Raw genomic sequence first — 27,552 nt, forward strand, 5'->3', positions numbered from 1 at the left:
TGACATCAGATCTGTAAGTTTATTTGCTCAATGTACGACAGCTACATAATGACTCACATTCATGATATTCCATCACTGAGGAAAACTGCTAAGAATGGTCCGTGTGTGAAATAATTCCTTAGAGAAACACGGAGTTGGAAAAATAATCACTGATTAGACCTTAAAAATAGTTCACTGCATAACATGACAAAAAGCACAAAGGCTCATTCAGAGAACATATTCGTTGTTCTCCTACACTGTAATAGTTATAATTTCACCATGACAAACACCAGACATTAAGATTAAGCTAACACTGGTGTTTCTTTTGCTTCCCCCCCACCCTTAAAAACAAAATATATAACTGCATGTCACTATAGCAACATCCAAAACAGATCAATTTGTTACGATCACTATTTGGTAGAGCAAACTTTACCCCCAAAAGGAAAAATTAAATTAAAAAAACTTTAAAAAATTTGAAGACTTAATTCTTTTTTGTCATAGGAATACATAACACCTACAGTATAAGTTAATAAATTTCAAGCTACTGTATAGAAATACAACACTAGCATGCACAATATTGTATCAATAGAGTAATGGAGGAGTAATCATTTCACTGGAGAGACAGCATCATAGGCAAGTGCATTTCTTTAAAAATAAAGAAAAGAAAATAAACCATTCAAGCTGCTTAAATATCAAGTCTCCCATTCCCTCCTTCATTTTTAGCCCTCAGACACGGTTTTATCTTGCATTATTCTAAAAAGCAGCCAGAGCCAAAGCTAAAATTTAAAAGAAAAATAGGTTTTGTAATTCCAGTAAATCATTTCCAAATGCTACAAGGAAGGACACAGCACTGCTCACTGGACATGAAGATAAATTAAGGAAAACCCCACCAACCCCCCACCCCACCCCCGCAAATCTGTTCCCATCCGTGGCATTGACCTTAGGCCCCTGTTAGGGCACAGAAGCTATAAAGCTCTCTTCTGTTAGTTCTTCTGGTAGGTTTGGTTAGTTGGGACTTCCGCTCTAGCATATGGAGGGGGCCTTCTAAGGAAAGTCATGCTGGGTAACTGTGCCACATTACAGAGCATCGTCACACTCTTCTATCTTCACTGTCACCTGGATCCTGGTCAACACGTGCATTTCACAACTGGAAGCTCCATTTTCGTTTTAGCAAAAGCAACTGTCAGGTTTTCCTCAATTACTACTCATTCCTCTCCCTGCCTAAATAAAACAAACAAACAAGTCTGGTGTCATTACCTATCTCAGCAGTTCACAGTTACTGACTTTATAAAAAAGGCTGAATGCACATGCAACAGGTCGTGTGTTAAGACTTATCCAAAATGAGAACCAAGGACCTAAGGCTAACTGAAACAAACTTGTGGAAATAGCATCGTGGTTTCCTTCAATTCTAAAACGTGTACAGATGGCACAAATGAATTTCCAAATTCTATGCTTTCATTAAAAAGCAAAAAAATACATAGAAAAAGTTTTGGTCAAATAGGAGTTAAATATTTATTATCTGATAATGATTTTAGTTTATTTTCCTACAATGATTATTTGGGGAAGGAGTGTTTTCAGGGAGGAAAAACTGACACACGAGGCTCCTGAAACTGGACAGAATGTTTACGAATAGAGCTCTTCCTTTAGGATTTTTCTACCAGTAAGCTCCTAGCACCTGAATTTTCACACACTGCACCACAAACTTTCTCAAAACGACCGCCAACTTCTACAACCCAACAGCTTTTCAACCCACCCGAGTGCATGCCCTGGGCACAAGGTACAGTACGGAAGACCCAAGTGAGGAGTGAGACAGCAGTGCAGTCCCTGAGGAAGAAGCTATGGCGGCTGAAAAAAATCAGGATTTCTCTGGAAATATCAGCACAGTAAATGACATACAGACCTGAATTTTCTCTATTTTTGTGGTGTTTAACGTTTCTATTAAAGTGATTAATCATTTTTGTGGTGGATTTAAGTTAAGAAGAAAGAAGGACAAAAATCCCACAGCCATCTGCCAAGCACCTATTCAACAAAACCTAAAGTAGCTTTGATTCTCCTCAGGCAAGCCTTTTGGCCTAGGAGACAGATAACAGCAAAACCAACCTGGATGAGGCTGAATAAGGATGTAAAAGCCAAAATAAGAAAAACACACAATCACAATGGCTTGATGTCACATATGGCTGTAATGTAGAAATACTGTAAACTGCAATTTAGTGTTAATACTGTCAACTAATCAGAAACTTCTGAAAACTGGCAAGGCCTAAACCACAAGGATAAATATACCTTATGTTCTAAGTCTATCAGCTTGGGATTTTAACTATTCCATGTCTGGTAGAGTACACCCTGAAAAACAAAATGCACAGCTAAAACAGATGAGCTAGAAAGTACCCAGAACTTAAAAGACAAGAGCATATGTACATAAAAATCCTTACTGGAACCACAGAACTTATTGAATGAGGGCTATTCCGTTTAAGTTTTCTTTTCATCTTAAAACCCTATTTTCTAGCAATAAGTTAAATTAAGGACAGCTCCACTTGCATTAATCTACAGAACAGTCCATATGCCAGTGTGAGGCTGCTATTCCAATACCAGCACAGCTAGCCTGACTTTCCACTAGTGGTATTTTGGCAAAAATGTCAAAGAGGCGATCAAAGACAGGACAGGTCGTGGGTTTCTCCCTAGGAAGGTCATCGCTCCCTTTCCCTCCCCCACCCGACCCCCAACTCATGGGAAAAAAATAAAGACTGCAGTAGTAGCATCAGCGTGTGCTGCCAGTCCACCTGGGGGCCTTAATTGTTGCCTTCTCCACCGTCGTCGTCTTGCTGATCGCTTGTCCAGAGCGTGAGGTTGTCTCGGAGGAGCTGCATGATGAGCGTGGAGTCCTTGTAGGAGTCCTCGTTGAGAGTGTCGAGCTCAGCAATGGCGTCATCAAAAGCGGTCTTGGCCAAGTGGCAGGCTTGCTCTGGGGCGTTCTGGATCTCATAGTAGAAAACGGAGTAGTTAAGGGCCAGGCCTAATCTAATGGGGTGAGTGGGCTGCATGTGCTCCTTGCTAATCTCATGGGCTTCGCTGTAGGCCTTCTCAGATGACTCCACGACGGTCGCCCTCTTCTCTCCAGTGGCGACTTCAGCCAGGTAGCGGTAATAGTCCCCTTTCATCTTCAGATAAAACACTTTGCTCTCATACTGGGTCTCACTGCAATTTTTGATCAGGTAGTTATCCAGCAGGCTCAGCACATCCTGACATACGGCCTCCAATTCCTTCTCTATTTTTTCACGGTAAGCACGGACCATCTCTATCTTCTTCTCATTACCATCTGCAGATGTCTTCTGCTCAATGCTACTGATGACCCTCCAGGAAGAACGGCGTGCCCCAACTACATTCTTGTAGGCCACAGAGAGAAGGTTTCTTTCTTCATTGGACAGTGGCTCATTCAGCTCTGTCACCTATTAAGGAGGAAAGAATAAAGAGCTGTTATGGTACAGATGATGTCAGTTGGGTTAATCGTATCTTTATGCCACTAAAACACAAAGAGGTCTACCAGCTGATTAAAGTAATCAACAAACAGAAGTTGGGCTGTGTGGTTATATGGAAGAGGGATAGAGCGGGAAGGAGCAACAAAGAAGGGAAAAACCTGCGACTGGCTCAATGTTGCCTGAACCCCTGCTTTCTCCCTAGAGAAGGACACATAGGCTTATTATCACACAGCTGTTCCAGGAAAGAACTATCAAGTCTAACTCTTAGATGTAAAATCGAAATTTGATCTAAATTACAAAAGGTCAACAAGTCTCTCATGCAACATTACGTACGTACTGATCCTAAGGATTTTAAGTATAGATGGCTTATATATCTCATCAGTTTTTTTAAGAAAAAAGAATGACAGCTGCTTCCTAACCTTGCCCTGTCTACCAAACGTCGGTCCCATCCATTTTGGGTGAGAGTACCTTGCCTACCGGGTGAGAACATAGTCAGTCAACGTCAAGTTGACTTTTGAGAAACAAAGAAACTTTTCTTATGTTAAAATAATATAAATTACGAACGCCAGGAAGGAAGTCAAAATTGGGGGCACGGGATTGACTCTGATCACTGACATATTAGCAACTTGGGGAACATGTGTTTGTAGTGTCTGAATACAACAGCAATAAAATGGAGAGGTGAGCAAAGCACTTCCGAGCTGAGGTGGCCAACAGGAATTAATGCTTCTTTCACTTGTGCTAGAAGGTCTTCGTCGTCCCAAACACTAAGAGCCTTGAGGACACTAAAGCAACGGCACACCGATGTTGTGTATTTTTATGACTACCAAACAACTGCATATAATAAAGAAATTAAATCAAGTGACTAAAACTATTTAATTTATATTACCTGATTTCTGTGATGTCAGAGCCATACACCTCTAAGTGTCTAACAACCATATGAAACAGAAAATTTTACAAGGAGGAGTGACTGAGCTCTTACTTTTTTTCCTATTCTGAGGTCACATTTTTATTTGCCTGGTTAACTATCATATCTAGACTGGTACATACTAAGTCAACGGCATTATCAGAAACCCCAGATCATGAGCTCTTTCCTATGACTTACAACAGACTAGATGCTTTCCTCGCCTCATTCTCTCATGTACCTGCGCTCCAGTGGTAACATGTTAATTGCAAAAACCTTTCATACTTCTGCCCTTTGTTCTTCTGCCTCTGCCTAGAACAACTACCAGTGCTCCTGCCTGGAAAATCCTTAGACAACTGTCAAGAACCAAGTTATACTCATGGCTTCTATGCAATCTTTCCCAGCTCTACTCCTCCCACCCCCAGTTAAACTGGCTACTCCCTGTTCCCTGTGTAGATCAACCACAGCACCCATGTAACACTGTATTACTCAGAGATGTGAAAGGTACTGGGATGTAATCCAAAAAGATAAGCTAAAGTATCTGGGGGTGGGGAAGGGCTGGGATTCCAAGAGACTTACCTGTGTATGGACCGTTTACATTTGGTATGTATTCCTCTTTTATCATGGAAGAGGTCGGGGTGGGAGAGGATTATACTTAAGGAAACTGGTTGTAAAATAGTTCCTCTCAGATACAATCAAATCAGAATGTAAACCATACTTATTAGTTCATATGCTTCGCTTGCTAATTCTCACAACATCCAGCAAATAACACACTCTCAAATTCCTAACTTTTTGAGTGGTTTTTCTGATGCTAACCTTTTACTATGCATTACTGATTCTCCACTCTACACTAGACAGCAACAGTAGCTCTGCCAGAGGTGGCCTAGGGGAAGCAGATGCAGAGTAGGGGAACAGGGCTCTGGTTCTACTGGACTTCAGAGCAGAAGGAAACCAGCACAGAGGTGCTTTTTACTCTCTGAGCGCCCCTCCACCCCCCCACCGTGGAAACACTGCTTCCCCTGAATAGGAGGCTTATCATCTCACATCCAATTTCCCATATATTTCTGGACTTTGGAGAAACTATTCCCAGCACTCAGCCACTGTCACTCCTGCCAATTTCTGACATATATGCAAATAACCCAGAAGACTGGGGCTTTCCAGTCCCACCATTTACTAAGTGACCTTGGGGACAAGCCATTTCATCTATCTGGGCCTCAGTTTGCATACAGATTTCTACCTCTTTCATAAGATTATAAGGGTGTATCAGATGAACGATAAAGTGCTCCCAACACAGTAAAGTGCTATAGAGATGTGAGCATTTACTTCTTTTATTCGGCCAAGTCATGCGCCTGCGGGATCTTAGTTCCCTGACCAGGTAGACTGAACCTGCGCCCTCGGCAGTGAAAGCCCGGAGTCCTAACCACTGGACTGCCAGGAAATTCCCTTGAGCAATTACTTTTGAGAACACCTTGAATAACGTCCCTTCACTTTAAGTCTCGCCATAGGAGGCCTCTGTATTCCTCACATCGTCTCGTTTATCTTCTGCTCAATGCTACTAATGTATAAGAGATATCAAGTATCTCTTCTCCATTTCATGCTATTCTCTAGTCCTTAGCTCCCTTACATCACTTCCTTTCCATAAACTTTAATATCATATAGCCTGGAATAACTCCCCAGACTGGCTTTCAAACAGGCTGAGAGGCCTCTGTAGGCCCGAGGCCCGCATACCATAGGACACCAGCCCATATTCACTGAATGAATGTGCAGATATTGAAGACTAGCCACCTCTAGAGTAACCTGATAACTGTCTCCAATGCAAGAAGCTGTGATGCCTAAGGCCACTGAGATCGGGTTCTGGCCTTTCCCCTAAATCATGCTATCCTTATTTCAAGAGCCAGCAACTATTTAAAGCTCAAATTACCTCACCAGTACTCTATACCGTTAGGTCTCCTGCTGCAAAAGTTGGGCTAAAGAGCCCAAAGGTAGCCATTTGCGCTTATGTAAAATTTGTCCAGTTGCCTCAGACAAGCTGCAACATGGAGATTATGAAATGCCAACGTCACCTTTAGATACAGTAACTCAACCACATTTGGGACATACCCAGATGTTCTCTGCCACTGAAAAACTATGTTAGAGGGGAAAACCTTTAATTCTAATAAAAAAGTCTGCTCAAAGGAACTAAGATTTCTCTAAAAACCTTAAATCAGAATTTGTTTTAAAATCCTTAATATCAAAATGATTGTATGAGAGATAATCTGTGATTTTTACATTAAAATAAAATAGAGATCCCAACCATCCTAGTTTCAAAAGTCAAGATAACTTTTTTTAAAAGGTCAAAAAAAGTATCCACATAGTGTTCACAAAAGGTTTAACCAAGATCGAATGCCTATTCAGTGTAGGAAGATGTGAGATATGTATCATTTGGGAAGCAAGGCAATGTCTTTCAAAACAGTCACTGAACTGTTTCTGAGAACGCAATACTTGTATATATGGTCCCCAAAATTTACTGTCATGGCTACTGGAAACTGTGGACAGTTTGTACATTCTCCAGTTTTATGTTCTGGTTAAAAATAAAATTAAGGGGCTTCCCTGGTGGCGCAGTGGTTGAGAGTCCGCCTGCCGATGCAGGGGACACGGGTTCGTGCCCCGGTCCGGGAAGATTCCACATGCCGTGGAGCGGCTGGGCCTGTGAGCCATGGCCGCTGAGCCTGCGCGTCCGGAGCCTGTGCTCCGCAACGGGAGAAGCCACAACAGTGAGAGGCCTGCGTACCGCAAAAAATAAATAAATAAATAAAAATAAATAAATAAAATTAAGGTTTCTCTTCTCAACTCCTATGATACTAGCTCAAGTTCAAATTTCTTTCAGTGAGTTCGAGAGAGCTGTTAGCAAAAAGGTTAGAAAAATCTGTTACTCTCACCAACAGTTTAAGAAATAAAACTCCCCAAATCCCAGCTGCTAAGGCATCAGATATTAATTAGTTATCAACTGTTGTCCCCTAAGAGTTGATGAGGAGAGAAATCTTCTCTACCTAAGATGAACAACCCATGAGATTCTTGGAAAGCTATTTAGATAACTTTCTGACCCTGTGCTCTTGGAGCACCAAGTCATTCACAATTCTTCAACTTACCTATGGAGAACCTTAAATTGTAATGAGTGCAACTTCAAATGTTTAAACTCCTTAAATGAAACTTGAATTAAGCTTACTTTACTTAAAATGTATTTCTATCAAGCCGAATCTTGTACAATAACTTATGATGGTGAGTAAGACGCCTTGACTTAAGGAAAGCTGAAAATCTCCACAAAGAACTTACATTCTGTTCACATCCAAATAAGATAGGAGGGATGAACAGGCAGAAAAAAGGATTCTTAGGGCAGTGAAACTATTCTGTACAATACTCTAATGGTGGATACATGTCATTACACACTTGTAAAAATGCACAGTATGTACAATACCAAGACTCCAATGTAAATGATGGACTTGAATACTAATGGTGAGTCAGTGTAGGTCCATTGATGGTAACCAGCATACTACGCTGGGATGCTGACAGTGGGGAGGGGCAGGGGGGCATACAGGACCTCTGTGCTTTCCTCCGTGAACCTAAAACTGCTCTAAAAAATAGTCTATTAAAAAAATGAGTTAGCAGACACCAGGTATAACATTTGGCCCCATGAAGCATTTTTGGTCCTAGGAGTGATATCACCTGAAAGAGCCAAGAGGCCATAAAAAGGGTAAATGCAGTGACTGCTATATATGAACACCCTACACCAAAAAGAAAAACGTGACAAGATGCAAAATCAGTCTCAGTGTCCATGTAATGGACAGTTATCTATATACTGTGCAGGCAGCAGAGTAACCCACTGCAAGTAAATGTGACACTGTTCTGCTTGCACTAAATTAGTCATGTATTCTAGAGATGACCTGCTAAATCTCAAATTAAAATTTCTGAAAATAATCTGAAGTCATGTCTTGCACATGTGGGCAAAATGCCTCAAACTTGAAGTACAGTCTGTACAAAAAAGAGTTAACACAACAGCCTTGAGACTACTATCTTTAGAAAGGTCTGCTTGCAAAGTTGACCCTTGGCTAGCATCTGAGAACTAAGATTTTGGAAGGGTTCCCACCATCCACGACTAAGAATGGCTCACTGTCCCTAAAATGTTTGTCCAAACAATGTGGTTTATGCTAAACACCTGTTTTCCTTCTAGGAGTCTTGAATTTGGTTTGTGCTAGGCAGAAAGTGTCTTTGTGAGCATCCCTCAATGGATGAGGGGCAGGGAGGGTGGGAGGGAGGCTCAAGAGGGAGGGGATATGGGGATACCTGTATGCATACGGCTGACTCACTCCGTTGTACAACAGAAACTAACACAGTAGTGTGAAGCAATTATACTCCAATAAAGATCTATTAAAAAAATACCAATAAACATTTTAAACATCAAAAAAACAAAACGAAACGAAAAAACCCTTGGGTTCTGAGTCTCTAATGAGATTCCCAGCAGACATTTCACACACGCAATCTGTGTGAGTCCCCTGAGAGAAGACTCTGGAAAATTTGCACCTGGTCACTCTGATCTTCGCCCCAAGCACCTTTTCCCTCTGTTGATTTAGCTTTGCATCTTTTCACTGTAATAAATCATAGCCAAGAGCACAGCTATATGCTGAGTCCTGGCAGATCACTGAACATGGGGGTAAGTCTTGGGGACCCTCAACACATATTCAAACTCTGCCTGGAAAGCTCATCAGATGGCCTTTTAGAAGCCAGCAGAGGGACTTCCCTGGTGGCGCAGTGGTTAAGAATCCGCCTGCCAATGCAGGGGACACGGGTTCAAGCCCTGGTCCGGGAAGATCCCACATGCCACAGAGCAACTAAGCCTGTGTGCCACAACTACTGAGCCTGTGCTCTAGAGCCTGCGAGCCACAACTACTGAGCCCTCGTGCCACAACTACTGAAGCCTGTGCGCCTAGAGCCCGTGCTCTGCAACAAGAGAAGCCACGGCAATGAGAAGCCCGCGCACTACAACAAGGATAGCCCCCGCTCGCCACAACTAGAGAAAGCCCGCGTGCAGCAACAAAGACCCAATGCAGCCAAAAATAAATAAATTAAAAAAAAAAGCCTACATAAAAATTTACCAATTTAAAATAAATAAATAAAAGCCAGTAGCAATGACCCTGGATAAAAACTGTGCTGAAGGGAAACATTGCAGGAAGAGGAACATCCTAGAAGAAAAATGAAACTTCCATGGCATATTCAGGGCCAAGCTCAAGGTCTCATGGATGAGAGGAGAGCTTCCTGAGAACCTGGGCTTTTCTGACAGCCACCAAATCCTATGTTCTTTTCACAACTACCCTAACAAGGTGGACATTATACGTTACAGGTGTGATGCGGAGAGATCAACGGACTTTTTCCCAAAAATCACACTGCTAACACACAGCAGGGCAGGGACACAAACTCGGGTCCTCTGGTTTCAAATCCTGTGCTCTTTCTCCCACCTTGAGTCTCTGAAGATGTAAACTTTGCAACATGTCACAGAGAAAGGACTAGTTTCTCTAATAGAGCCTGTACCTTGTTTTACTGCGCTTCACAGATACTGCAGTTTTTTACAAACTGAAGGCTTGTGGCAACCCTGTGTTGTCAGACTGATGGCTAGCAATTTTTAGCAATGAAGTACTTTTTAATTAAGATATGTACTTTTCTACAAGGACGTACTGTATGGCACAGGGAACTATACTCAATATCTTATAATAACCTGAAAAAAATATATATGTATAATTGAATCACTTTGCTGTACACTTGAAACTAACACAACATTGTAAATTAACTAAACTCCAATAAAAAAATATGTACTTTAAGGGCTTCCTTGGTGGCGCAGTGGTTGAGAGTCTGCCTGCTGATGCAGGGAACACGGGTTCGTGCCCTGGTCTGCGAGGATCCCACATGCCGCAGAGCGGCTAGACCTGTGAGCCATGGCCGCTGAGCTTACGCGTCCGGAGCCTGTGCTCCGCAGCGGGAGAGGCCACAGCAGTGAGAGGCCTGCGTACCATCAAAAAAAAAAAAAAAAAGTACTTTAAGACATGCTATTGCAGGGAATTCCCTGGTGGTCCAATGGTCAGAACTCCATGCTTTCACTGCCAAGCGTCCAGGTTTAATCCCTGGTTGGGGAACTAAGATCCCACAAGCCTCACAGCGGCACAGCCAAACAAAAACAAAAACAAAAATACCTTCCTAAAAGGAATTTAAGACCAATCAGTAATAGAAAAGTGAGCAAAAGGAATGGACAATTGAAAAAGAAAAAGGAAAATATAAGTAGAGTACTCAAATTCATTCATTTTATAAATGCTAATTTTTCTCCAATCAGACTGGCAAAACTTAAACTTTGATGACTCACTGTGAAGGCTGATGCTGTGGATAAACAGGCACTCTCATCCATTGTTGGAAACCGTAAATTAGTACAAACTTTATGGAGGGCAATTGGGAACAGCTATCAGAATTACAAATACTAAGGAAACTTCTGACTCTGCCGTTCCACTTCTAGAAACTGATTCACTGCCATCATCTGTAGCAGCTAAAGTCTGGAACCACCTAAATGGTCCTCGATGGAAGTCTGGCTAGATTATGAAACATCCACACAACAGAGTTCTACGTAGACATTAAAAAGGAATTTGTATGCTCTCACTGTATTTCTAGAAGGGTCTGAAAACAGAGCGGCTGGGAGGCAGTCAAGGTTGAGGAGGTTGAATTTTGACCTGTTACCAGTAGTACCTATTCAAACAAACCCTCTCCATAACTTACCGAGTTAATCACACCCACGATTAAAGTTTAAAGTCAATTTTGAAAACCAAGTTTTCAAAAAAAGCTCAAAGCCAGCAGTTTTATGTAAACAAGTTTACTCATGTAAATAACTCAAACCCACACCTGCTGCTTTGTGCTCACCACCTCGCTTCTACCAAGAATACCTTAAAAAGCAAAAAAACCCAAAACTTAGTTGCATAAAAATCTTTCATTATATCTTTATACAGATTAGGGCTGATATATGAAATACATACTATAGATTTCAGCCCTGTTTCATTGAATTACTAATTCTAACATTTTTCCAGTTTACTCCCTACCTAATTTTACGGTTTCCAAATATCACTTGTCCTTTCCCGTGCTTAGATTTCTTATACTGTATCACATCTACTGCAAGGACAAGGACAATATTAATAATGCTTATAATGTGCATCTTTGTTTCATTTTGAATTTAATGGAATACGTCCAGTGTTTCATTCTTAAATACCAACTCTTTGTTTAAAAGATACTTCTATCATGTTAAGAAGTATTCATCTATTCCGTATTTTTCTAAATAACTTTTGTAGTATCAAAAATGAGATCTTCACTAAAATTATAATACCTCCTTGGTCCTCCAGATAACCCTTTATGATTTAGTACTGTTATTTCCATTTTAGAGTTTAGAAAATTAAGGCTCAGAGCCAAAGAATGGAATGCAAATCTCACGGCTCAAAATCCCATATGCTTTCCACTATATGACTGGTTCTTAACCAAGGAGGAGCTTTTTGTAAAACACTCTCCCTAGCGCCCTAACCTTCAAAGATTCAGTATTGCATGGGATCCACACACGTCTATTTCTCCAGGTTAAGAACTGCAGGACAATGTTCCTCAAAATGTTGAGTTACCACGTGACTCAGCAATTCCACTCCTAGGTATATACAAAAGAAATGAAAACATGAGACCCACACAAAAACTTGCACACAAATGTTCCCAGCAGCATTAGTTAAAACAGCCAAAAAGTGGAAACAATCCAAATGTCAACAGATGAAAAGATAAGTTAAATGTAGCATTATCCATACAATGGAATATTATTCAGGCATAAAAAGGAATGAAGTTCTGATACATGGTACCACATGGATGACAATAAAAATATTAGGCTAGTGAAAGAAGCCTATCACCAATGACCACATATTATGATTCCAGTTACATGAAATGTCCCAAGCAGGCAAATCTATAAAAACAGAAAATAGATTAGTGGTTGCTTAGAGCTCTTTTTGTTGGGGGGGGGGGGGAGGCAGGGCAGAGGGCAGTGACAGCTTGCTAATGGTACAGGGTTTCTTCTGGGGAGGTGACAATGTTCTGTATTTAGATACTAGTGATGCTTACAAAACTCTGAACACACTAAAAACCAGTGAACTGTACACTTCAAATGGGTGAATTGTATGGTATGTGAACTATATCTCAATAAAGATAAAACTGCTGCACTATGCCACAGTCTCTACAGCACTTTCACACATGTCAATAATTAATTAGCTTATTTGACAAGTTCAGAATTCCAAATACTTCATAACATGTGGGCTGTTACAAAGAAAACCCACTATAATACAGCATGAACCTCTACCTCTTATTTAATCCTCCTCTTGCGCTTTCAAATAAACTACGTAGTTTGACATAGGTTAATATTTCTCAATAGCCTCGCCAAAAATGTGAACGAGAGCGTTATCTCTATTGCTCAGATATAGTTAAGCAAACCTGAAAAGGGATAAGAATTTTACATTCCCTACCATGGGTATTCTTCATTATGAAGCAATTCAATTCTGCCACTATGGGGGAAAAAGGCAGGAGAGAAATATACTAAAATAACAACTTCTCAAATTACAGACAATCCACACACAAACCCAAAGCTGTGCTCCCCTCCCTCTTGCAGACCCTGCTGGGTGCTCTTCCAACCCTCTACTTGGACACCTGGGAGAATTCTGCCTAAATCCACCTTTAGAGAGTAACATCAGAAGTACCTGACTTGAAGATAAAGCTAAGTTTATCTCCCCTAAAACTGCCAGTCGCTAGCCTTAAGAATTTTATTTCTTGGAGCCAGAATCACTTCTTCAAACAGATAGTCCTCATACCCCTGGGTCTTCTCTACTTAACTGTTTCTATGATCTAGATACAACTCCCCTCATCATCCTGACTCTTTCCCCCCAAATTTGCCAGTACTCTTGTCAGTACTTGTCAGTCTGCTATTTAGAATACACCACTTCACACTTTAGCCGGGCTATTTTCTGAATTCAGCACAAATGAACTAACATTTATAACGCTAGTTTTACCATAGATCTGCTTTTTTGGGGGGGGGAGGGGGGCAGGGGGAAGAAGGTAAATAAGCTGGTGTATTTGAAAATGCTGTATAACCTATGGTACAGTGCATTTTAAAAGCAGCTCTATTTAGATATTATCTACCAGGCAGAGGCCAGGCATGCTGGTGAACATCCTACAATGCACAGGTCAGCCACATACAAGAGCAAAGAATAATTTGGCCCAAATATCAATAGAGCCCTGCTTCAAGTCATCAATACCCAGACCCAGGTCTCGCAGTCTTCCTCATATTACACACTCCTCTGCTATCATGCTTTTCCAACCACCTAAAACGCACTTCCAGAACTATGAAGAAAAATTCTCTATATGTCATCTTTTAAGCCCTAATTCAAATTCTACACTTACTTCCTGAAGCCTGAAAATTCCTCAGGCAGAACTAACTACTGCTTACTCTGTGTGTAACTTTCACCTTGCAGTTATTATACTGCTTATATCTAATGCCTTGTAGTTTAATTGTATACCTTTCTTTCTCCTAAAAGGACTAAAGTCCTTAAGGGCAGGTAGCACACTTCACTCAGCAGTGAATCAACCACAGTACCTAAACTGTCACTTCCAAATGTTTAAGTGACATGAATCTACATAGGCTGTATCCAGCCCAGACTGTTTGCATAAATGGTCCTAATAACTCCCTCCAACCCTGTGTGTATCTCCTTCCTTTTAAATGATTTCGCAGCTCCTTCCATCAAGAACTTCCATCAAGAACTATATTTCCGCAACTCTATAATCTGAACTTGATCATGAGACTTGCTTTGGCTAGTAGAACATTAGCAAGTATGAGGTAAGCAAAGGCCTGAAAAGTGCTTGTGAATCAGGACTCGCTGCTGGGAACCTTCCCCAGGCAAAGAAGCCTGGGTTAACCTGGAGATGAGAGGCCTTTACCTCTTCATAGTTATTCCGGCCCCACAGGAGCAAGTCTAGACCCAAACTACCTGGCCAGTATAAAGAACTGTGATAAACAAGAAATATCTGCTTTAGGTAGTTTGATACAAACAAAAACTTAACGAATATTAAGATGGCTATTGTTAAGTGCCACCTGCATCAAATGTAACGAACAGTTGAATTTTAGGGTCAAGGTACAGGACCTGAAGCAAAAACAAGGCCACTTCATTAGCCGAGATTCCACCCATTGCTCCAGTCTGATCTCACTTTTCAACAACCGGGACAAATGCCAAAGCTCTGCAGCTCACCATTTAACCTCACAAATCAGGAAATAGATATACTATGCTCTAGCACTCCCTTGGCTAGCAGTCAAATAACCCTATTCTAAAAATTAGTTAACTGGAGCCTCAACTAAGGAGCCCGCCTGGCACAACTAAGACCCGGTGCAACCAAATAAATAAATATTTTTAAAAAATAAAAATTAGTTAAATCAAAATTAGTTATGCAGGTTCTTATACAAGCCCATACTGACTCCCTCACAATCTTCTCTTTCATGCCTTTTCTGTGCTTCTAAAATTTCTCCTAGAATCAATGTCATGTTCGCTTTCTTTGCGATTGTTTACCTGTATCCAGACCTCTGGCCCTACCTCCTTATCCAAGGCTACTCCCTCAAATTAATTCTGAACAACAGTTCAGTTATCTCGATTCTGACAACTTATCACTAAACCACACCTTTAACCTCACTCACAACCATTCATTTTTTTAATTTTTATTTTATATTGGAGTATAGTTGATTTACAATGCTGTGTTAGTTCCAGGCGTACAGCAAAGTGACTCAGTTAGACATATACATGTATCCATTCTCTGCAGTCTCTTCCCATACAGGTTATTACAGGATATTGAGTAGGTCCTTGTTGATTATTTTATGTAATGTGCATACGTTAATCCCAAACTCCTAATTTATCCCCCCGCCCCACCCCCAACCATTCACTTTAAAAATCAAACTCCTGCGAGTTCCTGGGCAGTCCACTGGTTAGGACACGGCGATTTCACTGGTCAGGGAACTAAGAGGTGTGGCCAAGATAAATAAATAAATAAATATTTTAAATAAATAAAGCAAAAAGACATAAACAAAATTAAAAAATAAAAAATTTTTTAAAAAGGGGAGTTCGCTTGTGGTCTAGTGGTTAGGACTTGGAGCTTTCACTGCCGTGGCCTGGGTTCAATCCCTGGTTGGGGAACTGAGGTCCTGCAAGCTGTGCGGCACGGCCAAAACAAGTAAAAAATAATAAAACCAAACTCCTACCTACCCTTCAATGTTACCAGTCCTCACTTCCACCTACTAGACTCGCTCTTGAGCCCTCTCCTTTTTCCTCAGCCCCTTTCCTTTAGGTTTTATTTCCTCCTTGTAAGCTTCATCAAGATCCATCAAATTCAATTATTTTTGCATTAATATCAACATTCCTATGCCTTGTCCTTCTGCTACACCATCTCTAAACACCCAAATTCTCCATCAATAGAGCCACCCGGCCTGCTTTCAACTCTTATACCCAAAATATGGTGCGGGGTAGGGGAGAGGGAGAGACCAAAAAAAACGAGATTGTAATCACTACAAATTAAGGCTTTTTAACCTCAGCAGGGCCCTTAGCACTCACTGCCTGGCAACCCTTGCTCTACTACAGCCTCTTCAAAGGAAAGTGACCAAAGGCCTTTACTTGACAAACAACTGCCCCTACCACTGCCGCCTCCGCCCTGTATGCAAACAAGATGCTTCTTCCCTCTCAAGATATTCCCATCAGTTACTCTCTTTCCTGTACTTTCCCATTAACATGTAGTCCAAGTTGAGGTTTAAAATAAACAATGCCGGGGCTTCCCTGGTGGCTCAGTGGTTGGGAGTCTGCCTGCCGATGCAGGGGACGTGGGTTCGTGCCCCGGTCCAGGAAGATCCCACATGCCGCGGAGCGGCTGGGCCCGTGAGCCATGGCCGCTAAGCCTGCGCGTCCGGAGCCACCGGGGGAGGCCACAGCAGTGGGAGGCCCGCGTACCGCAGAGGACAAAAAAATAAAATAAATGATGCCTTTTAATCACGTTTCCTTCAAAATCAAGTTTCTGAAAACTAGCCTATACTTGTTACCATTTCTTCACCTTTCATTCACTCCTCACCCCATTACCACTGTCATCAACTGTCTTCCTACCTCACATATCCCATGTTCTCTTATGTCTTAATCTTAATTCGTAAGGGATCTATAACACTGCGGACTAATCCCCCTTTCTTGACACTCTTGTCCACTTTGTTAGCTTTCTTTCTTGGTTTTCTATCACCATCTACTTAGTCTTTTCTTCCTCGTTCCAGTCACTGCTGAAGTGGGATTCCCCAGGATTCACTTTGACTTCAGCTCTCAATTTTGCCTAGGTGACCTTATTATGCCTGGTAGGAGACTCCCACTAGAATGCTAGTTCTGTGAGGGCAGGGGATATTATATCCTCCAGGTCTGAGACTAGAACCTGGCCGTTAGTGGTTCCTAAATAAATATTTATTTACTTAATGAATAATAAGTAACACTGAGTGCTTAACCTGTGCCAGGCCCTGTTTTAAGAGCTTTTCATGAATTAACTTGTAGCCATGATGCTTCCATTTACCGCCACTTAAATGTTTCCTCAAACACAGCATGTCAGCAACTGACTTGATCTTCCCCATCATTTCTCCTTCCTCCTCCTCCCATCTCCAGCCATCAAATTCTCTCTCTCAAATCTGCCGTCACTGTCCATGTCCTGTTCCTCATACCTTCAGAGCAGACCCTGCAATACTAATCAGTCTTGTCCCTCTGCCGCACTGTCCTCCTCTTCAACTTCCACACTGCTGCCAAGGTTCTCTCCAAACCAAAAACCGGACAATGATCCTCTTTTGCCTGAAACCCTTCAATGACTCTCCAAAGCCTAAGAAAAAAACCCAAACTCCACAAGGCCCTTCATGAACTGGCTCCTGCCCCTATTTACCTCTCTGGACTCATTTCCTAACATTCTCTCAACGCAACCAGTAGTGACTGGATCAATCATGCAACAGATTCTGCTCCCTGTACATTCTGCAACTAAACAATGCTATTCCCTCTGCCTGGACACTCCTTCCTCCAGCCTTTCCCCTCCCCTCAACATCCACCCCTCACTGCTCTGCTATCATTTCTCTAGGAAATCTCCCCTGATGCTCAGGGTGACTTCAGTGTCCTGATACCACAGCACTGGGCTGACCTTCACTTTCTGTGTGTGGAAGTTCCCACAGACGTTCAATAATCCCCTCACAACTCTACCTTCCCTGTGTGAATTCTGGATCAGTACCATTCACTTCTTCCACTGCCTAGAACATCTACAAAATATTCAAGTTAACATTCTTTTCTTCCTTTGATCTTCACTTAAATCCCCTCAAAACATGTTTCCACATTCCAGTTTGTGAATTCCACACAAGCCCATATTATCTTTGATGTACAAAAAAGTCACAGCTTCCTCCCATTTCTTTCAAGTGAGGTATACTCTTCCATTCAGTTTGAGTAGCATCCTTTCACTTCTTGGCCATACCTGTAAGACTCCAATGGCAAAAGCATGGTACTTACCTCCTTATGCTAAAAAACTGCAAGTTCTCCTTTGTTAAATGGTATTTAAAACACACCACAGTCATGGGACCAAATATTTTCTAGAAGAAAGATTACACTCATATTGAGTATTTCATCTTAGGGCTGTCCTAAAGAAGTTTGCTCTGTATTAAAAACCTGGATTACATAACAACCCTCTCAAGCACAACCAAATGGGAAAATATTAAATATATAGCAGTTTGAAGCAATTTCAAAGCTTCTGCAAACAATGGAACATTGACTAAAATTAATGAAAACAGATCACTGAGACAATAGCTAAAAGATTACCAGTATCCATGTATACACTTCACCTTTGACTCCTTTTTGAAAACTAAAAAACCTTTTAAAAGAGGCCGAGATTTAGGAAAAATACTTTTAACTCAAGCCTTAATAAGCAAATTACTTAAACATTTCTGCCTGTAAAATGGGACCATCACTTTATAAAACTGTTGTGAAATTAAATGGGAAAACTATAGGAAGATGCTTCCCAAGTGACAGTAAATGTCCAACTATATTGCAATATTTTAATCTGAGAGTGTGTAACTTAAAATTTTGTCTTCCGGGCTTCCCTGGTGGCGCAGTGGTTGAGAGTCCGCCTGCCGATGCAGGGGACACGGGTTCGTGCCCCGGTCCAGGAGGATCCCACATGCCGTGGAGCGGCTGGGCCTGTGAGCCATGGCCGCTGAGCCTGCGCTCCGTGGCGGGAGGGGCCACAACAGTGAGAGCCCCGCGTAACCCCCCCCCCAAAAATCTTGTCTTCCCCAAAATATTACAGTCAGTGCAGAAGTCTATAGAACAGATGTGAAAAAAGTCATACCCAAAAGTACACTAGGTTTTCCACTGTGTAGTGGAACTCATCAACATTTCAGGGTAATGCTATGCCGTAACAGCTTAGTAGATTATAGTACTGACGTGATTTTCACAACAGATGTAAACACTTGCTAAAAAGCTAGTCTTAATCATCCTTCATTAAAAAATATATGTATTTATACAGCCAGCCAGATTATGAAGAGAAAAACATGATCAAAATGCAAGAGTACCATAAATCCAAAATAAGAACTAGCTATAATTCAGTGTTTTTGAGAATCTATATGCTAGACAGAGTTCTAAATAAGTAATGTTAATAGAAATATATTTTATGCAATTTTAAAGTTCAATTCATTACTAAAGCTGTTTGAAGTTTACCATGTTGTTTTCTCTTCCTCAATAAATGGTTCCAAAAATCTAGCCTTTTTCTGCAGGACCTTCGAATGGTAAAAAAATAAAACGGCAGTATACTCACCTGTATTACTGATATCAATAAACTAGTCAACTCCATACTTCTGAGCATGGAATTCAAGCCCAAGGTGTCCGGGCCCAGACAGCTAGTGTATGTACGTATCTATCTACCTACCTACCTACCTACTCATACCTACAACCAGTACCATGATAACTTTAAGGCAAAAATGATTTTTTAAAAATGCTTGGCAAGGAACAAAACCAAACAAAAGCAAAACTTGTTTATCCACATCGCCCTCAACAAATCAATTGGGTTTTAGCACTTCTATCAGATTGGTGATAAAAGCCAGAACTGACAAAAGATATCAGCCTTTGTTGTCCCTTTCCCAAAAAAGGCAGTAAAAAACAGTCCAGTAATGATAAAGCCCTTCTCTAAACCTACCTGACACAGCACCACCTTTCCTCTCCCCAGTCGTGACCCATCCAGCCTTTCCTCCTCCTCATGAGCAAAGGCTGATGGGAAGCAGCACTTGGATGTCAACTGAGAGAAACACTCCTTTTAAAATCAAGGAAAAAATTATCTGCCACCTGGATTATATGCCTTAAGCAAGAAACTACACTTTGAGGTTGCCAAATCTGAATATAAAGAGATCTTGCTGGTAATTGGAACATTTGTGGGAAAAAAGGCGTAATTTTAGGTCAATAAAAAACCATCTTGCGGGCTTCCCTGGTGGCGCAGTGGTTGGGAGTCCGCCTGCCGACACAGGGGACGCGGGTTCGTGCCCTGGTCCGGGAAGATCCCACATGCTGCGGAGCGGCTGGGCCCGTAAGGCATGGCCGCTGCGCCTGCGCGTCTGGATGACTGTGCTCTGCAACTGGAGAGGCCACAACAGTGAAAGGCCCGCATACCGCAAAAAAAAAAAAAAAAAAAAAAGAAACCATCTTGCAAGATGGTAAATACCAAGGGGACCAGAACAGTAGTAAAGTATATAGACAGAAGATTGGCCAATATGCTGACAAACGGTGAAACTGGTTATATGGAGTTATATCATGCTATTATCTTTATTTTGCATATACTCGAAAGTTACCATATTAGTTTTTTTTTTTTTTTTTTAATTTTTAAAAAAGGTACTCATTCCAACCACAAGAAAGCAGAAGAGAGGCTTGCCACAAATAAGCTTGCAGTTAAACTTTCCCCTGTTTCAACCTCATTTTCTCTTTCTGGAGCAGAAAGGGCAATAGGGTATCCTTGAACTTTGAACCATGTGTATGTACTATCTACCCAAACAAGTACATCTTCCAAAACTTTTGAGATACATACCAGTGCTAGTGATGGTTTCAAGTTCCTTAAAAATTCTTAGCAATTCTTTCAAAAATTCCACTTTGGGGTCTCTGTCCTAATATACAATCTGTGTTGAAAGCTTTAGCCACAAAGATATTCATGGCAATATTATTTATAAATTTGGAAACGGCCTAAATGCTAAATAAAAATTAAATTATGACACACCCACAGGACTGTTCAGCCACTGAAAATACTGATAACAGAAGAAAATATCCTTGAAATATCAAGGGGAAAAAGCAAGGTGCAAAACCCTGTAGAAAGACATGATGGAAATATCCCTGCATAGGGAACTATTATGGTGATACTTGTCATTTTTCCAGCGTCCTAAAAGCCAGACATTTTTGTCATCAGTGGTCTGTCCCACTGATAACAGCCTTCCAAAAACCAGAGTCCCTTAGAAGATCAGAGCACCCCCAAATCAAGATATTCTAAAATTTTTCTTCCCTACTCACTTGTCCCCACCAGCTTTCCTTGTCTGCGGAATGCTGTTCTGCTGTTCTTACCCTATCTTGTTATTTCTCCTTATCCTCACGCACTGGGTCATTTTCAAACTACTAGGAAAAAAATATAGTGTCTGGGCTTCCCTGGTGGCGCAGTGGTTGGGAGTCTGCCTGCCGATGCAGGGGACACGGATTCGTGCCCCAGTCCGGGAAGATCCCACATGCCACGGAGCGGCTGGGCCTGTGAGCCATGGCCGCTGAGCCTGTGCTCCGCAACGGGAGAGGCCACAACAGTGAGAGGCCCGCGTACCGTTAAAAAAAAAAAAAAAATATATATATATAGTCTCAACTTTAAGTCTCTATTTTTACTACACAGATGTAGTTAGAAAGACCAGAGGTGAGTCATATGTGAAGAGTGGAGTATGATTTGAAAATAACATCTATCCACCGGGTCTAGCCATGCCAGGCAGGCCCTCATTTAAGAATGTCCTGGCAGGAATATGGGATTGTTTGCATGGCGACTATCCATCCTGGGCTTCTGCTGCAAAGACATACTCATTCACTATTTCATGTTAGACCCATACAAAAGGAGCACTGTGTTGAACTGAATAGCACTGAATTGAAACAATTCAGTCAAAAATATTTTAAGCTTATTTCCACATCCTTAAAGTACTGGCACCACAGGCAACTTTGTTTCCTAGATCTTGGTTATTTGAATACGGTAGCTTAAGTGCCATATTAATAACTCCTTTCAGAAAGCTAAAGAAGTTTTAAATGATCTCTCTTCAAAACAAACCTTCTTTTTCAAAGCCTTCCTCTTGTTACCTCTTAGCCTTCTCTCACTTCTCACACCACCACAGCTGCTCTTCATACTCGGCGGTGGGGGAGGGTGGATGAGGGATTCCTCTCGCACTACTGTCATTACACGTTCAGCTGCCCACTGTCGTCACTGTCATATCCCCAGCTCTGACACCCCTGTTCTAGCAACAGAATTATTAAGAGGGAAAAGCTGACACTACACCTGGGTCCTACTCACCAAGTTTGGCTTTACATCTCTCCAAAAATGAGGTATCGTTTCAAAGATTAAAAGGATAAGACCAATGAGTTTATTTGGAATTTTTAAAAAATGTCATATTAAAAATCTACATATGTAAGAACACTCTCATTTCTATCTACTTATTCACAACGCAACTAATGCTATGCACCACATTATTCAACTTAGGTAAAGAAAAATCTACCTCCGTGGGACACTCTTACAAGTGATATGCTGATGAACATTTGGTTTAGACTTCACGAGTTTTTAAAAGGAAGAAAAAAAAAGACTGATGCAAAGTCTTACAAGATTTACAAATTTTTATTGTTTCTGCAAAATCATGGAACCAAATAAATTTAACCATTTATCTTAAAATTAAAGCTTTCTTTTGGGAATTTTTGTTGATCACTTTTCATGTAACTTTTTTTATGACTCAAATTCATAAATTAGTAAAATCAAAATTTCAAGTGCCAGTCTAAAGCAAGATAATATGGTCTGGTACTAAACCAAAATGATAGGTAATACCTAAAATGGAATGTGGGGAAGACAGCAGAAAAATGATCATGACAGGAAAGGCCATAAGGCAGCTCATGTTGATAGCCTTTATAGCCTAGAAAGGCAACAAATACAGGTTCCCTATAATTACAGTCTCGAATATCTGGTCAAGCTCTAACAAACAGAGCTTAGAAAATAAGACAAAAGACAATGGTTTATATGTGATTTTTTTCCCTTTGACTGTTAAACATATAAAGTGGTCTTTGCTTCTTTTTTTCCACATCTCATGGAATCTGGTAGGAACACGAAAGAATCAGATGCCCTGCCAGATAAAACTGTTAGGGCTGGTGATACTGGAGACAAGAAGTTGTTCCTGGCAGACTCAGAAACACCAAAACAATGTATTTAACATCTTATTTACGAGAAGCCCATGCTTGAATAGCTCACCACTCTCAGCACTGCAGGAACCCGGGCCACACAGCAGGGCAAGTGTGTCTAACAAAGTCAGTCTTGGGGTGGAAAATGAGTGATGATAAGAACACCAGCAAAATTCCTATAATCTCCAAATAGTTAATAGTTTGCTCCGATTTCAGGTAAATTGTTCTTATTCATTTGTGTGAGCAACGTATAGTTTTTAAGCTCTGTAACTTTTTAAATGGAAATACAAATCTAGCCAAAATAAGTCCCCTTTTCAATTTATGCTGAACAGTTCGGATGTTAGAAAACAAAGAGAAAGGGATACTGATTACCACTGGCTGTGAGCCCTGCACTATTGACACATTCCTGAATCAGTAATGTGCTGAAATCCAGCCAGCTATAGCCAGACCATCATCACTTTTTAAAAATATCATTTTCCTATTTTTTCTAGAGGTGATGGCTGCACATCATTGTGAATGTACTGAATGCTACTGAATTGTACACTTGAAAGTGGTCAGTTTATGTTGTGACTTTTACCTCAATAAAAACAAAATCATTTCCTCCACTTTTTAATAATTTAGAGTTTGGTTTAATAAATAAATAAGGCTTCCTCCAAGTACTAGGGGATGAAATCCTCCCTAGGGTCTGCAGTTAATCCAAAGAACCGTAATGAGGATGCACATTCAGCAACATCTTTTATCTTAATATAATCCAAAAGATACACATGAAATTGTTTAAATAATTAGAAAAGGCACTTAAGAGTCATTTCAGTTACTGTGAAGGTTAACATAAAAAGCAAACTGTCATCTGTATGCTTTCCACCCCAAAGAGAACAACTGAAACCACATGACTTTGATTATAATAATGGCTGGCAGAACTCCACCTCTGAAGAGTCTAAAGAGGTGTCATTACTCCATTAGTGATAATGGCTATTGATCTAGCCTCCTGGAAGAGCTAGTAGGAAAAACAGAATATTTAACATTGTAAAACCTTTTTAAGTATATCGATTCCACCACGAAGACTTTTTTATATAATTAAGATAGCCTTTTGCCACTAATGCCCCCCAACACACCCGAGTTAAATTGCTTAACCCAGTAACTTCAACAAAGTTACTAGCCCAGAACCTTTTCTGCCCGCCCTCCCCCCCCCAGGAAAGTACCAGTAGCCTACTTAGAATATTAACTTCTCAAGAGGCTATTAAAATCCAAAGGACAAGTCAGTATTGTCTAACAAGTAGGAAACATCTAGGTGTTTGCTCTTTTTAGATATAAGCCTACACATGTGTCTTAAAAGACTAAACTTCCTTCTTTCCTCCTTTCCAGAATACACCATTTTACCTCTATCCTGGTCACCCACCTACAACTATCACAGGTCCTAACTCTTTACTACTAGGGTAACTTCATCCGATGCAAATAACTTTAATCACGCTAGCATCTGGATGACTTCAGCCTTAGAAGAGAACTCAAGTGGTAGAACTGAGTATTTTCTTTGTATCTTCCTGTATTTTCCAAATTCTCTGATGAGATGATCTTTATAAACAAAGGAAGAAACAAAGTTTTATAAATAGTTACCTTTTCTTAAGCACCTACTATATTTTTTATTTAATCCTAACAACTTTGTCAAGCAGGTGTTGACCCATTTTACAGATGAGGAAAATGCAGATCAGAGGTAAGCCTAATTCCTCAAAATCATGGTAAACAGATTTGGAAAAGGTCTGCTATATTTTATAAACTGTTTTTTCCTGCACACTCAGTTAAGGAGCAGAAACATAAACACAGCAAAAGAGAACTTTTCCAAATCCCAAGGTAAATTGTTCTGTAAGGGATTCTCATTCCCTAACGTTTACTGAAAATGCCCCAGCAGGAAGTCATAATTTTTTTAAGGTTTTTATTAAAACCTGCCGAGTTAATAATTTGCAATAAACCCATGTATACAGCTCATCCCTGCACTATGAGCATAAAACATATTCTTGTTTAAAACTTCTATCTTTATTCCTTCATTGCCCAATTTTAACAAATGTTTAAAACCACGACTGTATCTTATAAACTTTTGAGAAAACTACAAATACGCAGGTGAACAGGCATAGCCAGACATCCCTGATTTGCACGTCTAAGGATAAATGAAATTCTTATTTGGAGGACCAATTCTCATCCGGTGGAAGACAAAATGCTCAATTCCACCTGGCTTATCTGCTAATTTCTGCATTACCTTGGACAAATGCCATCTGCATACTCCCTACCAACCCATTAGGTGCATTGCAGCCTCTGTGTCATTGTGTGTGACATCACTGGGTTGCTATGGATATAGGAGCGAGGTCACTCGCTTTCCTGTGAAACTAGAAATATGGAAAAATTAGAAGAGTCTAAGTAATGTGAACTAAAGATACTGATATCTGCTGAAGTGCAACTTACATCATTTGAGCTTTAAGGACAGCAACTGTGGCAATAATATTAATACAGCAGTACTCCAAATGTCAGAATCAATTCTCTTCCTTAATGAGATAAAAATCTTCTTTGTTAATGTATCTGGCTTAAATACACAGGCATCAGCATTGTCGTCTTCTGTGAACCAGTAAAGTTATTCAAGAATTAATCTGCAATACCTATACTGCTTCATTAAAGAGGTTTAACAGGCAAGGTACACTCCTCCATCCGCTGCACACTGGAGATGCGTTTTAAAACCTTTGTTACATAAGGCAGGAAGTTAGATATGAAAATAGTGGGAGACCGAAATCATTAGATAATTTTACGTTTCATTTAATAATGCTCAATACTTCCCCAATCCTCTAATATCAAACTGGTTGACCACCCATTAGGTGAATATAGTGTTACTGACAAAATGGTGCAATACAAGCAGGAATCTGCAAAATGCGACAACTGGAGATCAGTATTCTCTTTTCATCAGCATTGAGGATGCGCTAGTTTTTTTTTTTTTAAGCTTCAGATGCATCTAACAAAACAAATTAAAAAAAAAAAAAGAAGACTTTTTCCCCTTTAAAATAACTCCTCCCAGCCTCCACCCAGTCTAGGCTCTCTGCAATACGACAAATGCAGAATCTTCTGGAATGACTTGATGCTGCCTCCCACCAGCGCTTTGTTTGCAATATCAGATCAGAGAATATTTTTTCAACTTATAGGAATTTCGACAAATGTGTGCCTATATTTAAAAAAGAAACAGCATATATCACAAACTGAACTAGTCAGCTAAATTCACAACCTTTGTTTTAAAGACAATACCAACACTTTTCAATACGAAAGCCGTAGGAAAACAAGGAGATGACATATTGAGAACAATCAATGAAAACGCTAGCGAGACAAACGTGCCCCCTTCCTAAAAGCAAGAGGACTTGCTTTGGGGCATGCAGAAAGAGGAGCCTTTTGTTAAGAAAAACGTGAGCAAGGAGGTTTCGATTTTGCATCTTGGAGCCCAGGTTTTCAGGACAGCCTACATTTTTCCCGGGGAGGTCCTAAAGGATCTGTCTGGAGAGGCAGTGGGAAGATTTGGGGAGGGGGGGAGTATGAGAAAACCGGGAGACCTGCTGAGTGAATGGGAAAGGCGCCGCCCAGACATCAGGGAGAAAAGAGGAACCGCATCCATGCGGTCCCCCGCCCCCACACGGCCAGGCTGGGAGGAGGGGAAGTGGGGCACAAAGGATGCGCACGGCCCCTGCTCAGGTCCCCAGCAGACCCGGAGGCGCAGCGGCCAGAGACCCTGCTCCCGAGACCAGCCCTCCAAGACCCCGCCCCAGCGCGGGCGCGTGGGGAGGGCCGAGGCGGCAGCGCCGCCGGCCCTGGGGAATGCTCGGGCAGAGGCCGCGTCACACCCGGTCCTCAGCGCTCTCAGGACCCTCCCCAGCCCCCTCTGGGGCGGCCAACCTGCAGGAGCGACGGGCGACTAGTCCCCAAGTCGACCCCGCGAAAGCCCGCGTCTGCGAAGGGGCTGGGGCGAGGCGGCGGGGGGGGAGGAGAAACTCACGTTCTTCATGGCCGCGGCCATGTCGTCGTAGCGCTCCGCCTGCTCCGCCAGCCGGGCTTTCTGCACCAGTTGCTCGCGGTCCACCATCTTCACGGGCTGGGTCGGGCCGGGCGAGGAGACCAGGGCGGCCTGAAGGGCTCGGAGGGCGGCTGCGGGCGCGGCTGGAGCCCGTGTGCCGGAAGGACCGACCCACGAAGCGAGGGGCTGAGGCGACGGCGCGAAGGCTGCGGCTCGAGCTGCGACCGCGGGACCGGGCGCGAGGTGGCTGCGGCTGCTGTGCGTGCCGCGGGCGGACAACCCTCTGCGGCCCCGCCCACGCCGCGTGACGCAGACGGCCCCGCCCACCACCCCGCGCACCCCGCCCCGGCCCCGCCCCGGCCCCTCCGCTTCTCGGGTTGCCCCTCCCCAACTCAGCTCGCCGCCGCGTTCTGGGTGTCCCCTTCTTCCCCGCTGCCCCTCAACAAGCCCCGTTTTTCCCTTCACCCCGGTTGCTGCGCCCTAGCTTTTCCAGACGACCCCCACCCCTCGCCATGCAGGCCCCCGCCCTGCCAGACCCCCGGCGCGTGGGCCCCTGGGAGTTGTAGTTCATCCTCTGCTGAGGTGCTACGTTGGGGAGATCAAGGACAAAGGAGCGGTCAAGAC

The 27,552-nt window shown here is 41.9% G+C and overlaps 1 protein-coding gene across 1 annotated transcript; it reads right to left on the reverse strand.

The window, feature by feature from the left end:
* YWHAG (tyrosine 3-monooxygenase/tryptophan 5-monooxygenase activation protein gamma) lies at nucleotides 1-27,193 on the reverse strand. Its single transcript, XM_060032278.1, has 2 exons — nucleotides 26,911-27,193; nucleotides 1-3,422 (listed from the first exon to the last, which is right to left on the reverse strand). Exons 1-2 carry the CDS (start codon nucleotides 26,995-26,997, stop codon nucleotides 2,766-2,768), a joined length of 744 nt encoding a protein of 247 aa, XP_059888261.1. The 5' UTR covers nucleotides 26,998-27,193; the 3' UTR covers nucleotides 1-2,765.
* Between the last annotated feature and the right edge of the window lie 359 nt (nucleotides 27,194-27,552).

This window comes from Delphinus delphis, chromosome 15 (assembly GCF_949987515.2).
Source record: "Delphinus delphis chromosome 15, mDelDel1.2, whole genome shotgun sequence".
In the NCBI taxonomy this organism is placed as follows: domain Eukaryota; kingdom Metazoa; phylum Chordata; class Mammalia; order Artiodactyla; family Delphinidae; genus Delphinus; species Delphinus delphis.